Here is an 18574-nt window from a genome sequence, read left to right as displayed (position 1 = left end):
GTGTCCCTTCACTCGGCAATGAGGTTACTGGGATCCATGGTGTCGAAGTTGGTCCATGGTATGCCCAGACGCTGACAATGGTGCTTTCTCCAGGGGTACAGCTGTCTCTGGCCTGGTGGCTACAGACGTCCCACCTCAACAAGGGACCCCCCTTTTGGATGGTGGCCTGGTTCTCCTGACGACGGATGCCAGTCTCTGAGGTTGGGGGGCTGTGACAGGTCCACACTTCTTTAGGGAAGGTGGCCGACAGCAGAATCTGCTCTTCCAATCACCATATTGGTACTTCGAGCGGTATTCAGAGCTCTTCAGCAAGCTAGACTAGTTCTTCATGGAAATCCTGTGCAAGTTCAGTCAGACTACGCCACCACAGTGGCTTACATAAACCGCCAAGGAGGAACCAGAAGTCAGGCGGCCCTGACACCGGTGTCCCGCATTCTGGCTTGGGCGGAAGGCAATCTCCCAGTTGTCTCGGCAGTGTTCATAACAGGAGTCCTCAACTTGGAAGCAGACTTCCTCAGCCGTCAGGTCGTGCATCCAGGGGAATGGTCCCTTCACCAGGAGGTGTTTTAATTCCTAGTGAACAAGGGGGCCTTCCAGAGATAAACCTCATGGTCTCCTGACTGTGTACGGATCAACAACAAGAGACTAGGAGGCTCTTCTGGTAGACGCTCTGTCGGTCCGGTGGACCTTCCAGTTTGAGTACCTCTTCCCTCCATTCTCCCTTCTTCCTCGAGTACTTCGGAAGTTCAAGCAAGAAGGAGGCACGCTCCTGTTGATAGCTCCAGCGTGGCCCAGGCGTCACTCAGATCTTCGGAGTCTCTCCATAGACAATCCGATGCTGTTGCCTCAACATCCGGACCTATTGTCTCAAGGTTCTTGCCATTACCAGGACCTGGGTTGTCTGTTTTTGACAGCGTGGCTGTTGAGACAGCCCTTTTAAGATCCAGGTTTTTTTTAGCTCTTTAGTTAACGCCATGCTCTGAAGCCTGCTTCTGCAAAAATTTACCACAGAGTGTGGCTTACTTTCTTTGAATGGTGTCGCCCTAGAGGCTATGATCCTCAGGTGTTTGGGATATCCAGGGTTTTGGCTTTCCTACAGGCGAGTTTAGATCACTGTCTTCGCCTTGCTTCCTTGAAGGTGCAAGTTTCTGCCCTGTCAGTGTGGTTTCAGCGTAGGATTGCTACTCTTTCTGATGTCCGCAAGGTGTACTTCGTATTCAGCCTCCCTTTGTTCCACCAGTGGCTCCTTGGGATTTGGCTGTGGCCCTGAGGGCTCTCCAAGGACTGCCATTTGAACCACTGGGCTCAGTGGATTTAAAATGGCTTACAGCTAAGACCAGAAGGGTGTCAGATTTGAGGGCTCTGTCATGTCACCCTCCCTTTCTGATTTTTCATAGAGATGGGTGATGCTTCGCACTCTCCCTGGTTTTCTACCTAAGGTGGTATCTAGTTTCCACATTAATGAGGAAATCATAGTGCTGGTCTTTAATTCCCCAGATCTCTCAGCTGGTGAGGCCTCCTTGGATGTGGTACGTGCTCTAAGGATTTATGTTGACCGTACCAATTCATTTCGGAAGTCGGTCTCTTTGTTTGTCCTTTTATGGTTTCCGTAAGAAGGGTTGGCCTGCCACTAAGCAGACTTTGGCAGGGTGGATTCACATGGCGATTTGAGGCTTACATTCATGAGGGCCTTCCTGTACATCCTTTGTTAAAGCTCATTCTACTCGGTCTGTGGGTCCTTCATGGGCAGCTCGTCGTGGTGCCTCTGCTGTTCAGCTCTGCAAGGCAGCCATGTGGTCTTCTGTCCATACCTTTTGTGAGGTATTATGCATTTGATGCCTTCGTCTCTCAGGATGCTTCCTTCTGGCGGCGGATTCTCCTTTCAGCACAGGAGCGTCCCTACCCTTAAAGGATACTGTTTTGGGACATCCCCAAGGTATCTGTGGATACCTTATGGACCCTGAAGTAGAAAATATGAGATATGGTAAGAACTTACCATTATCTCTATTTCTACGAAGTCCATAGGGTTCCACAGGACTGTCGCACCTGTACTGCAGATGGGCTTTGTTCTGGTCACCGGTTTTTCCGTCTCCTTCTGGTGAGAATGTGATTCTTGTGTGTTCCAGACTTTCTTCTCTCTCTTTCTTATTCTTCTCCTCCTCCGGCCTATGGCTTGTTATGTAACTGATTTGCCTTGGCTCGGGGCGGGGTATAGGAGAGGGACCCCAGTGCATCCTGGGAGGCTGAAAAATTAACTGAGGTGCCCGATATCTGCCGCTATCGCTTATACCCCAAGGTATCCTGTGGAACTCTATGGACTTCATAGAAATAGAGATAACAAGGGTAAGTTCTTACCATATCTCATATTGTGCCTTTGATATGTTATTACACAGTTTTCCCACAAGAGGGGGACAAAGATCTTAAGCAAGAAAAAGGAAACCCATTCCTTTAAGTCCTTTATTATTTTAGCCCACTGAAAGCTCTGTGTGCAAGCCTATCGCAAAAGCAGGAGAAACTATTTGCCTTTTACATCAATTACATAGACAGCAATAGATTGGTCTCTCCCTGTGTTTATGGGTTTCTATCTTCACTCAAATACAGAATTGGGTCATATTATGCTTCTCTTGTATTGGATTTGTTTGGGGCTACCGTGGGTCTCGTATTTCCCTGGATCATTGCCTAAAATCTTAAATTCTATGCCTACTGTATGTTTCTAAAATTTAGAGCAATACTGCACCCTAATTCACATAATAAATGTGAACATGTTACTGCATCTGTTTTCATTTCATTTGGGACTTTTAAAGTAAGTAGTATTACTATCCTTTTTTGCAGAGGTTCCCAAATGCAGTCCTCATCGATCTATCTAAAATCTGTACTGTTGGGGAGCCTCTGGTTTATTGTAATGGTGGTCTCTCTCACACTCACAGTGAGCATGGAGAGAGTGAGTTAGGGTGAGAGCTGAATGGTCAAAGTACCTTGAAGTTTAAATAAGTTTCCCAGTTTTTCATTTTCAAATGGTAGCAGTTATGTGCATGTTTTACATTTTACAGAATTGTTTAATGAGTAATTCATAAGCTGCATACACACGTATAGATTTTCTGTCCAACCATCCAACTAGTTGAGTGGTTGGAATGAAAATCTGGTAACGTATGGGAGTAACTGATGATCAGCAATTTACACCTAAATGCCAGAAAACAGATGAAAATGGTCGTTCAGACAAGTTTGTTAAATGTTTGATCTAAACAATTTGTTCAAACAACAGTTTTTGTCCATTTTCTGGCATTTGTTTGGAATGACAATCTGGTAAGGTATGAAAGCAAATGACAATCAGAAATTTACTCCCAATCAACTAGTTGGATGGTTGGACAGAAAATCTTTACGTGTGTATTTAGTCCTATGTCCCCAGCACACCAAATTACCCATCCCTTATGAGAGCAGGGCTGTTTTCCTTTTGTTTACACTTCCTTTCACTACCTAAACCTTCACCTCCTCCATCTTGGTACTTTTTTTGCAATCAGTGACTCTGAACCTGTTTGCTGCATCCATCAATGGGGGCACAGGTCAAGTCAGCACTGGTTTTTTTCTTATATAGTTACTGTGACCTATATTTGCATAAATGTGAAGTTTAGCTGCCATGTATATATTTCCAATCCTGGTATGTTTGAACTGTACTGTAGTGCGGACCCCTTGTGAAGCCCTATGAATAAAGGCTAACTGTTTGTTGTAAAACTGTTGTAATCTGAATCATGTTTATTCAGCACAGTGTTAAGATGCCTATCCACTAGGCGACCTTACTGAGCAATTGCACGATTAGGACATCGTAATCATGTAATCGGCCGCAAATGGGGCATTTAAATGTCAAAAACTACCAGCGATGCGCGTTCCCGCTGGTTGTTTTTGCCATCTATCATCGCCCATAAATGCTAGTCAACCTGATGATCACGTCAGGTTCAGCTTGTACGGGGATGATGGATGTGCCTACACTGAACGTTCAGTGTAGGCACATCACAGACTGTGAAACGACAGCACGATTACAATGTCGTAATCGTGCTCTCATTTCTCCGTCCATTAGTGGATACACACCTTTTTAGTGTATGGAAAAAAATACCTGGGAATAAAGAGTATTTTTATATGACCCAATTTAAAAGATTCCCATCCTGTCTAGTCTGTCTGTGGAAGTGATGGTGTTGTCTCTGACTGGATTTTAAGATGTACTTTTTAATATATCCCTTCTAACATCCGTTACAGCTATTGATTCATTCATTGCCATTCTGCTTCCCAATAAATATTTTCATTCCATTGGATTTTGGTGCCTTTATGTACACTATCTTTATCAGTTTGGGACTTGCAATTCAACAGTACCAAGGTTTGCATAAACCTGATAAACCGTGCATTTATTAGGGCTAGTACATGTTTGTGTGACGATTTGCTGTTTTGAGACTATTTGGAATTACAAATTATCTAGCGTATACGCACTATTGGGAGTCCCCTTGTGTCGTTCATCACATCATCTGATTGCATGTAGATCTGAAGATATTGCATGCGGTGCAGTGCAGATTGATGGACGGAACAACACATTGTTCTATCATTCATGAAATCTTCTACTGTGTACCGGCAATCTTGCATGGTCCGGGGCAAAGGGAAATCACTTTGACCCTGGGCAAGATTGTTGGGTTATTATAATTTATTTATATGGTGCCACAAGTGTTCCGCAGCGCCTTACAAAGTACATAAACAAATAAGTAACCAGCGACATCCAATGCAGGACATGGAAAATAAACAGCTATATATTAGCGACCTTTACCCCTACATAAGCAGCCAAGTGTTAGTTGCCCTAGTGGGGAATAAAGGTGCCCACACACAGCAATATTTTACCCGATCTGGCTGATTCCGACACATTGGAAGTTACGAGAGATCGTGTAAAATATGGCTAAATCGTGAGTCCCTACTCACCATGCGATGCGCGTCCCTGCTGGTTGCACATTGCATCTTCAGATCGGCCGTGCAGTAGGGCAAATCTGACAATCTAGGACACGATGCACTGTGAAAGTCTGGATGCAGGAGAGATCGTTTGAAGATTGGACACCAAATTGTGTGCAGAGCTGGCGGGGAGAGTTTCAAGGGAAATCGTACACATCGGCTGATCGTGTGCAGATCGCTATGTGAAGATAAATGATAATACGGTAGGGAGAAGCACAAGAGGGTAGAGGGCCCTGCTCGAAAGAGCTTACAGTCTAAAAGGTAGGGGCAGACAAACAGGAGTGACACAGATGGCGTAGGCGGGGAGGAAGGAAGACGTAGCAGCAAGTTAGGATGAGAGCTGGAAGGCTTTAATGAAGTAGTGGGTCTTATGAGCTTGTTTGAATGATTCCAGAGTGGGTTGTCTCAAAGCTAATGTTTGGTTACCAAAGCAGAAGTATTTTCATTAAGCTTATTAATTATCTGTATAAAATATACTTACTATACTTCATTTGAGTAAGCTAACTTGTAGCAATGTGATTGTTTTCAGATTGTCATATACCCTGGGACATAATTACTATGTAATGTCATTCTCTGTAAAGTGCTGTGGTATATGTTTGTGTGTGCTATATAAATAACTGGTAATACAGAATATCTCCTGGCTTGCTGTAGTTTGGCTATGATGATAACTTTGCATGGGGGGTACAGTACACTATAGGACACAGTGATACATGACCCCTCATGCTGCTGTGTATAAGTGTATGTCATTGCAGTGTACAGTGACAATGAGCACTCCCTATGTGTGCTTTGTAGGAGTGTATGTAGCAGCAGCAGAATAGTGAGTGTCAGTACACTGTGTACACGGAGCCGCCGCACTCTCACTGAGGGAACTTATTGAATTGAAGGGAACTGGGAGCTCTCCCGGCAGCGGCAGCGAAAGTTTTGGTTTCTTTCCAGGTCACGTGGGCGGGGAGCCTCTCTCACTCGCGACCAATCAGAGTGGGCGGACGGCTGCCGGGCGGGTTCAATCCCTCGTTCCCATCTCTGTGTTCGCTTAAAGAGCCGCGGCGGGCGCGGGTGACGTGAGGAGCTCGGGGAGAGAGGGAGAAGGAAGGAGGAGGACAGGGAGGCTGCATGGAGAGAGCGCCCTCCAGGCCCGACGCCGAGCGCAGAGCATCGGGGACAGGAGCAGGAGGGGGCCGGCTGGATGTGGCAGAGAGAGGAGCGGGGCATGTGCTCCGTCTAACGGGACTGGGTGCGCGCTGTCTCCGGCAGTAGCTCAGGTGGACGGAGGTCGGTGCAACCCTGCAGAGAGAGGGCGACCCTGCTGCCGCCGCCGCCGGCACATCGCAGCTGTACTCCCCCGGGATGGCCAGCCGCAGCCGCCGCTCCTGGCTCAGCGTGCTCCTAGGGCTGGTGCTCGGTTTCCTGCTGGCATCCCGGCTCATCCTACCCCGGGCCGCCGAGCTGCACCGATACAGCCGGCGGAGAGGAGGAGGCGTGGGCCGGGGAGCAGTCGGGGGATATAGGAGCGGCTGCGATGTGCAACCCGGGCTGAGGACCGACCTACAGGCCACCTTCCTGGGAGCCCTGGACCCGAGCAGCGACGATGACTTGCCCCGGGCTAACAACTTCCTCTTTGTGGGTGTGATGACCGCACAGAAGTACCTGCACAGCCGGGTTGTGGCTGCCTACAGGTGAGTGCCCCCCTCCCCCCATACCAGCCTGGCACACCAGCGGGGGCACCATCCTTCATAGGACCCAGCACGTCCTCGCTGACTCCATAGTTTGTTCTGTGGGAACTCTGATAATTTCTCCCAAAATATTGCTTTATATTTAATGTGATTAAACTCCTGGGCATGTTGCTGCATCTGGTCAGACTGCCCCTGTGGTGTCTCAATGCTGGGTTGCTGTGTCAGTAACCTTTGGATAGGTGATCACAAGGACACTGGGATAACTCCCTTCTTGCTCCTATAAATACTGTTAACTTTTAGTACATGTTTGGGACTTGCTCAGTGATCGTGGAAACATTAATTTGTGTGATGTATTTATGTTGCTGGCTAATAGCTACACACAGATGGTTTGTTTTATATATAGCAAATTGATCTACTATTGACTGCTTGATTTATTTGCATTCCTTCCAATTGTGGTCATGTTATATTCTGGTGCTTTATACATATCAGGGGACAACATATACTGTCTTTGATTTAGAAGGACACAATTCATCTGTTTTCATATTAAGTCTAGAGCAATTTTTTTCATAGCAGTGTTTTTAATTTAAATAACTAAGATATTCATATGCCTGTGCATGCCCCTACGGTATTAGAATAATGCAATGCTTTTTAGTTACGTTTGTATTTCCATTACCATTGCTTGACAACACACAAATGTAGGTCTTTGCTTGCCTTCTGTAGAACTGCTGTATAGGTCTAAAAGCAATGGCAAGGTGACATACTGTATCTGCCTGAGCTGTAGTATTCTCTAAAGGTGGAGTACACCCCTTTTTTTTTTTTTTTTTTTTTTTTTTTAATCAATTTTCACTTAATGGTAAACTTTGTCCAAATACAATTGTGTTGCTAATTGAGCCAATGCCATGTAGCAGTCTGGGCTATTACAACAAAGGAGCTCTTCATGAGGTCCAGCAGTATAAGTAGATTGTGTTTACATATGCTGATTTTATTGCTTTCTGCATATCACATATTTTGAGGCCTGCACCAGTTTTGCTTTGAAGGTACATTAATATATTATGGTCTAGAAACTTTGTTTTATTGACTTGGTGTATGTGTAGTTCTATACTGCCTCCAATGTCTTGCTCAGCAGATAGCACTCTTGTTTGATAGCACACTAAACTGAAAGTTGGTGGGTTTTGGGGGATGACATTAGGTCTACAGTCAGTATGTTAACAGTGACTATGTAGACAGCAGAATGCCCGTGCCGAAATCCTGACACAGTTGTAATGCTGCTTAAAGCATTTTAAATGTTCTGCAATTCTAACTTGAACCTGTTTTACAAGAAATTTGAATAATGGCCCAGATCTGACTGTGTGCACTCATTGGCTGGAGGCACTGATGGTGCCTCATGTCAGTCATTTGCTCTTAGAGGACAAGGTCTACAGTTTAGTCAAGCATTAGGGCACTTAGGCAGACCCCTTGTATGAACAACTGTAGAAGCCTAATACTCCTTTCACACTTGCATATAAAACCTGGGTTTTTGCACGTGAACGCGCAGCGACCCGGGATTTTGGTAAGTGTGAATGCAAACAACCGACCCTGCTCTTTACCAGTGTCAGGCTGAGACCTGGGAAATTGCCAGGTTGATAGACCCGGCAATATCCCGGCTCCCGTATCTGAAAGGGGTATAAGTGACCTCCAATGGCCAAACTTGGGGAGATTGAATTCGAATTCAATGGATAGTGTCCGGAATGGCACATTGCATCCATCGCACCCTACAGAGGTGCAAGGAAAGACTTGCGATGTCAGCATTGCCATAAACGGTCCGCGTGCACAGCTGAGCATCGCAATGATGACCAGCAGCACATTGCTTTGAAATGAATTCCCCACAAACGTATCTGTCCTTTTTAAAACTGTTTTTAATCCACAAAAACATCAGCTTATCAACTTCCCTTATCAGGACCTTTTTGAAGCTGTTGCATTCTATTTAAGTGATCCCTTTTATGATGTGTATATTACATATACATACTGCATACGTAGGTGACTATTCACCTGAACATTCAGACACACTGTATTCTGCCAACTACTTACACATGACCACAATTGTAATTGGTTGAGTTCAAGGATTTAAGCAAGTATTGAAGCTCTTATCAAGTAGATTGCATTTGGTTGCTGATAAACTGATACCTTAGAGGTTTGAGATAGAAGGGACAATACTTCTGCCAATTTCTGTTGATGGATTTAGTATTCAATAGAGAAGTATTCTGTGTTAATGAGTGATCTGTGCTGCTGGGTGTGAACTTTGTTTTTTTTATTATACAGTTTTGCAATGTAAATAGGTGATGGAAAGCAGAAGCCAGTTTTATAGTTACCCACGGTTGTTCTGCTCTTTTTAATTCTTGCTTGTATGGATGTTTAATTCCACACTAATGTTAAGCTGATCAACTGTGGTACTTTTTGTGAGCTCTACAGCTGTTCTCCTATGAAACGCCTATTGGGTTGTGTTTTGATTAGGTAAACTGGTATAGAACAAGTTAATGTCCATATTATCCTTTGTTACTGTAGGTCATAAGTTTTTTTTTTTTTTTTTTTCTCTGAACTAATTGGTACATAAATTGGTCACTGATCCTGGCCCTCTTCAGTTGTCTTGCATGCCAGGTTGCATTGTGCATGGTCACTACTTGTAGATACTTATATAATAGATGTCACTTCCTATTTTCGATGCAAAACACTAAACCTCCCTTAGTGGTGCCTAACCCTAACCTCCCCCTGGTGTTGCAGAAACCTAACCCCCTCTTACTGCTCCCTAACCCTTCCCCCCCTAGGGGTGCCTAACCCTAATGAGCTCCCCCCCCCCCCTGCGCTTCTAGCGATAAGGGCGCCCAGGACTTACCTTCTTTCGGGCTGGCTTTCCGGTGTCCGGATTAACATAGGCGTCTGTATTTCAGCACCTATGTTAAATTCCTTGCCGGGATTCCGATGTCTGGATCGAGACCATTCTGGGTCAGGGACGTTGTGATAATAAATATATCTATAAGGTGAACGCATAATGGGTTGCGTACACTTAATAGTGTCTCCCACTAGCATAATTTTGCAGTTCTGACAGTTTCCATCCAGTATAAATCTTCAACCATGTAATACCTCCTGTTAATCTAGCCCTCCTAGCCAGAGCTTGCTGCATGGAGCCATTTTTCCTGCTGCTCCTCTAACAGCCCGAGCCACAATTTGATTGGTCCTCCCAGTCATGTACCCCTCCACCATTTAAATTGCATTTTCCTCAGCTAGTGCACTGCCGCCATTTTCTCCGATTTACTTGGCAGTGCAGCATTTAAGCTGAAACACGTCACACTTGAAACTGACATGAAATGCTGAAGTTTTCTTTATTTACAGAATGTCTTAAATATATGTTCTTATTCAAAGAATGTTGCTTCTACAACCGCTCTAACTGCAAGCCTTTTATGTGTTTCAAGCTTCCCCATGATAAAGGGCCACATAACTCCTGAACTGGTTATCTGCCTCCAGGCTACTGTGACTGAATTGGTTGAGAGCTTTCAGTGAAAATTGCCGAGGAATGTGCTAAATATAGTGAATGAATCTTCTGACCTACAGGCTAGATCTTCCCTTCTATTTTCTTTACCTAAACAGACGATGACTAACTGGGAACCGTCAAATGCATCTTTGTACATGTGTGATTTAGATGGCAGGAATTCTAACAGTAGTATGTATTTCTAATATACTCTAACTTTTTACATTTAACAAGATGACCAACGTCTGCTGGATGATTGCCAAAAAGCCAAGTCACTACTCTGGTCTCTGTTTGATCATGGAAATATGGAAATGTATAATGGAGCAATGGGTCTATCTCGGTCCAGTTAGGCTCAGTTTATTCGCTTGCAGCTTTTTTTCTGGTGCTATAGAAATTGACAAAGTACAAGTTACAGCTTCTTGGTTGCGCAATTCCTGGAGCAGCCTATTTGATATCGGTCAGGATAGTGATGGCAAATGAAACATATTTGTATTGATTGATGGCCATCATTCTTGGGGACACTATTGCACATGCTAGCTATGCAAGTGCAATTCTAAAATTCTCTTCTGTAAGCTAATCTCTCTAGGTATTTTGATGTTATGTGGCCTGTATAAGTTAACACTTTTTTTTTTTTTTTTTTTTAACTTCAAATGCATTTGTTCCTAGACTAAGCATTTTTGTTTCTTGCTCTTCCAGAACTTGGTCCCATTCCATTCCTGGAAAGGTGGAATATTTCTCAAGCGAGGGCTCGGACACATCCATACAAATTCCAATCATCGCGCTACAAGGTGTAGATGATTCTTACCCACCCCAAAAGAAGTCCTTTATGATGCTAAAATATATGCATGATCATTACCTGGATCAGTATGAGTGGTTCATGAGAGCAGATGACGATGTCTATATCAAAGGCGACCGTCTAGAGAGCTTCCTACGCAGCCTCAACAGCAGTGAGCCTTTGTTCTTAGGGCAGACTGGCCTGGGCTCTACAGAAGAGATGGGTAAACTGGCATTAGAACCAGGTGAAAACTTTTGCATGGGTGGCCCTGGTGTGATCATGAGTAGAGAAGTCCTGCGAAGGATGGTGCCGCACATCGGCGAGTGCATACAACAGATGTACACCACCCACGAGGATGTGGAAATTGGCAGATGTGTCCGGAGGTTCGCAGGGGTGCAGTGTGTATGGTCGTATGAGGTAAGACCCGTCTTTAGTTAATTTTATGTAGTTAAATCTTCTTGAGCAGCTATATAAAATACCTATACCATTTAAATTATGAACTCTTATGAGAATAACTGGGAAAAAGGGAATGTCTAAGCCACAACAAGGGTCTGAAGGGGGGTAGATATAAGGCATGTAGTGTAATAGCTGAATGTGTTAATTGTACAAAAAAGAGAGCAAAGTATTAAAAACTAATGGTTTAAATTTAAAAAAAAAAAAGAAAAAAAAAACACCCTGAAGTGATTGGTCTAAATGTGTAGCATTATGTGTATGCATCAGTTTGGCAATTTTTATTCTGTTACTGATATCTAATTTATCAACTCTGAAGAGGGAATAAAATGCGCTCTGGGGAATTTTTGACAGCATCTCACATGCAGGTCCCTACTGACCTCAGCTTTAATGCAATCCCACCTGTGAGCATAGTCTCCAAAGATTCTGTAGTGGACAAAGTACTGCCTATAGAATCATTTGGAGGCAATCATTTTTAAAAATTGCACACACGTTTTTTGACAATCTTGGCCCGCTTATGGACCAGCCACTAGGGATATGTCATTTCCTCATCCTACTTCTATTTCAGCACATGGTCTGTCTTCATCGGGTATCTCATATGAGCTCAAGCGGTTAATAGAAGTCCTTTATAAAGGTGTGTGTGTGTGTGTGTGTGTGTATTTGGCCAACCATCTAGCTCTCCTTTAGAAGAAATTGTTAAAGAAAAAAAAAAAAGATATTCCAGACTTGGCATCTTGAGTGGAGTTCAGGGAAGCCAGACAAGTGAACCAGAGCTTTTTAACTGACTGTCATATTAAAAGCAGCAAAATATATGGCGTTTTGCCCTTTAATATTGTCAACTTATATTTCAGGCTCCATCATGCCAAAAAGCAAGCCGCGACATGGTAAACTTACCTCTTAGGGGGCCATTTAATCGTTAGCCAAGGAGCTAAATTTCTGTCTATAAGCAACGAGAACTATTCAATTCCAGTAACGGATACTTTTTCAAGCAAGAATGCATGGGTTTAGCCGCCTTAAGCAGCTTCTCCTGTGCTAAGTGCTGGGCGCGAAGCGGTTATGACGCGCCTGACACTCGCTCCCAGCCCCGAAACCCTACTTAACGTGTATTTCTGCTCGCACCTCAGGAGGTGTGAGCAGGAATTCTCCTTAAGTGCAGGCTTGGGAGCTGGTCACGGTCAATAATTGAATAGCTCCCAGACACTTAGCCTGATGCTAAATTACCCTGTAACAATTAAATTGACCCCATAGCAGTTCATGTGGGGGGGACATCTAACAGTCTTTGGTGTTTGTTTGTTTGTTTGTTTGTTTTTTTCCCCTCCTTTTGTCAGGTTGTAGGATTTTACCATGGGCTATCACTGAGCCCACTGTTATAAAAGGTAGGCATCTTAACAACTTTTAGTCTAGATCAAGTATTTTATGAAAGTATATAGTATAGCGTTCCCACTAGGCTGTTTTAGCAGGGTGCGGCACCCTGCCCTCCTGAAGGAGGGCAAAAAGCACCCTGCCCTCACAGGCTGCGGGTGCAGTCTTCACCCGCGGGACGCAGTGTCCCGCGGGTGGAGAAATGTGCGGTGACCCGGTCACCGCCGGAGAATAGACGCCGGGCGCATGCGCCCGGCATCTATTCTCCCTGTTTGCAGCGCTTGGGGGCTGCCCGGCATGTCCCTAAGTGCTGGGCACGCCCGCAAGTATGATGAAAAGGGGACGCGTCTTATAGACATGCCCCCTTTTATGGCCACGCCCCCTTTTCGCCCGCGCATACAAATTTGCGCTTTCTAGCTCCGGCACCCTGCCTGCCGCCGGAGCTAGAGTGAACACTATAGTATGTGGTTCAGGTGCATAATACATGATGGTTGGGGTTTGATTTGGCCTTCTCATGGAGGCTCCCAGCTAGAGGGAAGAACCTCCGTCAATGGTAATGCAAAATCCTTTATGCGCACCATTAAAACCAGGAATGCTCAGTCATATCAATTAATAATCTGCTTTATGCTTTGCATTATTTAGTCCACTTATGACTATATTCATTAATACAGCAAGGAGCGAGCCCATACAAATGCAGATCAGAATAGCTGTAGAATGGAGCAGGGATGAGATGGTTCTGTCCAGCTTATCCGCTAACCCACTTTCTTGTTTTAAAAGAAAAAACATTCCTGTGGCTTAGGTACAATGTGGGTCCCAGCTACTGCTCACCATTCTGAGAGTAATCCTATATTGTAAACTGCCGCACTAATATCTGAAATGCAGCATCATTGCGAACAGACTGAGGAAGGGAGACATGCAAAAAGAATATTATCAGAAGAATTCTCATGGCACACACTATCCAGGTACCTGGAATTTTGTTTGGTTGTAGTCTTGGTCCTTTCACCTTGTATCATTGTTAGTAAAATACAGAATAATTCTATTGGTATTGTCTATCTTGATGACCTTTAGCTGAAATAAGATGCATGGTTGAATAGAAAGCTTTTATGTTCGATTAGTTTAACGTGACTTGTGTGGATGTTTCCATACCAGCAACACAGGCAGTGTCAGACTTGTATAATGGGTTAATGGGTCAATCCGTAGCCTGCTTTTATTTTGGTTTATCCTTTTAATAAGTACCAAGATGTTATGCCGGGTACACACTTGTGCGACCGGCATACTTGCCAATGTCCAGGGACACCCTGGACATGGAATGATTGCTGGTACACACTGCAGTGATTAATGAAAGACTGATTACTCGTTCCAAACTTCATTAACATGCATGGCACGTTGTGATATTGTCATATTTGATGTGCAGCACATCAAACCTGATGACGTCTCATGCGACAGCGGGAGCATGCTTGTCGTGCATATACACTGCACAATATACAACATTTGGCCAAATCGGAGCAACCTTGCTCCAGTGTGTACCCAGCTTTAGGCTTGCATTTCAGTCTTTTCTCTTAAAGAATGGCATTTGTTACTCCATATATTGTACCTGTTTGTGTTTGACAAGTTATCGTCACTAGTTTGCAGAGTTTTTTTTTTTTTTTTTTTCTTGATGAATGTCTCCCATTTTGCTGAAGTGGCTTATATTGGTTTTATTTTTTTGTCTTTGGTATTGGGCCCCCCTCCCCCTCTTCAGCTTGAGTGAAGGAGCTTGTCATGAGAATACTAAGTGCTAGGGCAAATTACAATCCTGTCTCATTAAGGGCTCACCTATCTCTGCTGAGACACTGATATCTTGTGACTGTTTCCAGGCCGGTCTACAGGAAATGAATAAGATATGAAGATGGATCATCCTTTCCACTGAGTTCCACCAAATCCTCTCATAAGGATAAAGACTTATTGCTGCAGGCAGCTAATTAGAGCACTGTGCTGTTTCCAAACTGAGGGCAATGATCGCTAGTTACTTTTTGTTCAATCTAATTATTTAAAGCTAGTGGGAAAGTGAACTTTGACAACTAGTGGTGCTTACAATAACTACTGCTGTTACTGTTACTGGCGTGGCATTACTGTCACATATAACAGTTACTGGTTACCATGGGTTCCCTTTACTAAGCCTTGGATGGAGATGGTGCACGGATATAAGTTCTCAACCAATCGGCTCCTAATTGCCATGTCACAGACTGTTTGAAGAATTACAGGAGCTGGTTGGCTGGTACTTTATCTCTGTACACTTTCTCCGTCCAAGGTTTAGTAAATAGACCTAGTCACAATGCATGGCTCAGAGCAATAGAACGATACTGTGTTTCAAAGTGCTTCAAGTCTTTACCGGAATACAGTTGCCTTCATGTGGATCCCAAAAATCCCTCACTCATGCCCCTTTCAGACATCTCGAGATTCCCGGGAATTTGGCCTGCCTCAGCCAAGTTCCCGGGAAGCCAAGTCTGTCTGAAAGGTACCTACCCGGGAACACGTTCCCGGGTTGCCGCCCCTGCAATCGACCAGGGTTTTTCCCGGGAAATTACCCTGCGTCTGTCTTGAATGGTTCTACCCGGGAATTTACTACTCCCGGGCAGCACCAAGCAGCTTTTACATGGAGTTGACAGCGCAGAGCGTCCTATAGGACGCTCAGCGCTGCTGCTCTGAGTTGGCAGCGCAGAGCGTCCTATAGGACGCTCAGCGCTGCCACCACCCATCCACACTCCCGCTGGACCACCACTACTGCCCCTATTTCCTGGGCATAGCATCGGTTGATGGGGTGAGATGCTGGCTCGCTGGGGGTTCTGCCTGCCCCGGCCACTGGAGAGGTGAGAGGCGGGGAGGGCTGGGTGGGACGCTGCTGCTGCCGCTAATATGGGTGGGCGACTGCTCTTCGTGCACCTGTACCCGGCCTGTCCGGCCCTGGCACCTCGGCCGCTGCTCTGCTCTTCTATGTGCCAGTGATCAGTGCCAGGCAGGAGACTTGTGTCCAGGGGCAGCCCAGCCAGAGGCCTGGGGATGGGGGCAAGCTGCAAGGGCAGGTAGTTTGGGGACATGTTGTGCAGTGATTCAAATTATGTGCACCCCCACATACACAGCATGCCAGTCACAGGGGGCACATTGTGGTGTGTGTGTGTGTGTGTGTGTGAGTGAGATCAGGGCCTGGCACCACTCACATCAGCTCCACCTCATCTTTGTGTCCAGCAGTTGCCATGTAATCTAAAAAACCCTGCTCTTGTCTGAAAGGGGTCTACCTGGGAATTTCCCGGGTAGACGTTGTAGTGTGAAAGGGGTCTCTACCAAATACCCGGGATGGGTATGTCTGAAAGGGGTATCACTTGAGTTTTGTTCCCTTGTCTCACAACTGTTTTACTGTTACGGTTGTCATTCTGTATAGATGAGTAGAAGTGCTGTTGCAGTCTTGTAAATGCCAATAATCAGACTCTTTCAGTGTATTACGTATATAAATGTTAATACGTAAAGCCGCTTCTCATTCCAGTGGAGTGTGGGAGACTGCTGTTATTCACATACACACATTACATTGTAATGTCAGGTTCTTCTGTGTATCATGAGAGGTGTACAGCAAATGTCCTATTGATCTACCAGTGATCAATATTTAACTTTTTCCTATTTCATATGAAAATATTATTTAATCTAAAGTTTCTGCTTTCTGGTAAATCTGACTTCTCCCGGGGTATTTCCTGCATTGCTGCTCACTTCCTGGCAGGGTTTCTCTCTACTTTATAGTTTGTATCTCTTCTTAAGCCACATGGCACATTTACCAGCATCATAGGGGATAAGGAGCACACAGGATTACACATCAATGTGGATCAAGTCACAGAAGGCTAATCTGCCTCACTCTGTTGGTAAAAGGCTATGAAGGTTTGTTTTTCTTAATTGACAGTTTGAAATATGGGTTAAAGATTTGGGAGATGACTGAACCACACACTTGGAAATGTGTGTGCAAATTTATGTAACTGTATCTATCCTTAAATGTCAGGGACTCTCCTTTTAACTCATCAGTAGCTGCTTTTGAGAAATGAAATGCTGCACAATGTTCCCTAGGAAGCTAGCCTCCTGAAGATGAACCTAAATCCTGCCACAGAGCGTAATTAGAAAACTCTATTAACCCTCTAGGAAGAAACTGGATCAGATCTCTGCTTCTTCTTACAAGTCGCCTAATGCCATGTTTCCTATGTGTGGAATGGGTCAGTCCACCCCTGCTTCTCGGTGTGACCTTCAGGGTCACAAGTTTAGTAAAGGAATTAGGGCCAGCTTATATCCAGTCTGACCTCTTATCCTGCGAAGCTGCTTGTCTGCACTCACACATCCTGCAAGCTTCAGCTTATCCAAACTCCTGGTGTTGCAGAGGGGACCTGTCTTGTGTCCATCTACAGAAGCCTGGCAAAACACTGGCTAAATATTGTTAGTAAGGTTGAGATTATCATCTTAACACTCTGGAGAGTGAAAGCCTTTAAGTGTGTGCATGGGGGCTGAGGAAGTGTCTGTAGATGATATAAACAGTTGGTGAGGCTTTATTGATAGGTACAGTGTAAGGATCTCTGCAAGGCATTAAGCTGCTGCATTAACCCTTTATCTGGCTTTAGTGTAGGCATATATGTTTTGTATATTTGTTACTATGAAGAAAACCTGTTCTTCCTTTCCTATAGGATACAATGAAAAGCCCAACATTGTGTGTGTGTGTCAGTGCCTAGAGGATTTGGGAAACTGCTTGGTCACTTTATTGACCTGCTGGGGATACATCTTGCAAATGGAGCCTTTTTAGTCCTGTCTGTGACAGCACGCCACCTCGGCCCTAATGCACGGAACTGTTGTTCCCGGCGGACACTCCCCTCTGTAAGCTGAAGTAGGCGGTAAGGTGGGTGGAAGAGCGGTGTTGGGGAGGCAGTCATCTACCTTTTTACTGCTGTGTATCTAAGAGCAGAGATTTATAAACTGACTCAAGTTGCATGTTGCAAAATAGTGATATGGCATGCTGGGTCTTGTAGTCCCGAGACAGCTGATGAGCTCTAGGTTGCCTTGCTGTGCATAGGAGTAACGTGTTCTGATGTATTTGTACACTTTACATTCTGTACACACTTCTTCTTATCTTATGTCACCATGTCATGTTAGTGTGTCTGTTTTGTTGTTCCTGTGACCTTGGTAACTTTGGCTCAGTGACTAGAGGGAACTGTACTTTTTATAGGTGGTATTTACTTTACTCTTGATTAATCTGCCTAAATTCTGACATCCCTGTCATTTACAAACATGAGGACTGCTAATTTAGTGGTTATTAAGTAAAGCAGTGCAACACCGGAACCTTAATATAACGAGTATAAGATGCTTTGTTGGCATTACATTTTGATAGAAGGGATTTCTGCCAATTCCCTTGTTTTTAGTTGTAGGCATCTGTAAAATGTGTTTTAAAGTGGTATTTTTCAGAGCACGGTAAAGTAACTCTCAAAAATGTGAGTCACAGGTCAATTCTGTGAACAAGGAGCTTTATATATCGTATCGCAATCTGAATTGTTTTGTTTGAGCAGTCTGGGTGATTGTACAGAATCCTATGTACAGTGCCCTATGGAAATTGGTAAAGTGATCTTGAAGCGACAGCTTTCAGCAGCAATACCACATCATCCTTTCTGAACAGGAGGATTAACAGCAGTTGACAAATAATCATTCCCATTTTTCTAGATTACATAGGGGTTATGTATTGCTGCCTAGTTTTTGTTGTGCTAATTAGAAGTTGTATAAAGGTGAGATTTTATTCTTTAATGTTCAACTTGTTTATCTTATCAGTTCCAATAGATA

At 44.4% G+C, this 18574-nt stretch overlaps 1 protein-coding gene across 1 annotated transcript in view; it reads left to right on the top strand.

Annotated features, from left to right (window-relative positions):
- The first annotated feature begins 6013 nt into the window (after positions 1-6013).
- The window catches only part of CHSY1 (chondroitin sulfate synthase 1), a 53964-nt gene continuing 41403 nt past the window's right edge, over positions 6014-18574 (top strand). The window contains exons 1-2 of the mRNA XM_088452868.1: positions 6014-6656; positions 10852-11347. Of these exons, the coding sequence (XP_088308994.1) occupies positions 6328-6656; positions 10852-11347 (825 nt within the window). The 5' untranslated portion in view covers positions 6014-6327. The remainder of the gene's footprint in view (positions 6657-10851; positions 11348-18574) is intronic.

Source organism: Taudactylus pleione, unplaced genomic scaffold (genome assembly GCF_031769625.1).
Source record: "Taudactylus pleione unplaced genomic scaffold, aTauple2 ptg000556l, whole genome shotgun sequence".
In the NCBI taxonomy this organism is placed as follows: Eukaryota; Metazoa; Chordata; class Amphibia; order Anura; family Myobatrachidae; genus Taudactylus; species Taudactylus pleione.
The sequence above is the reverse complement of the archived record's forward strand: the minus strand, read 5'-3'. Positions and strand labels throughout refer to the sequence as shown.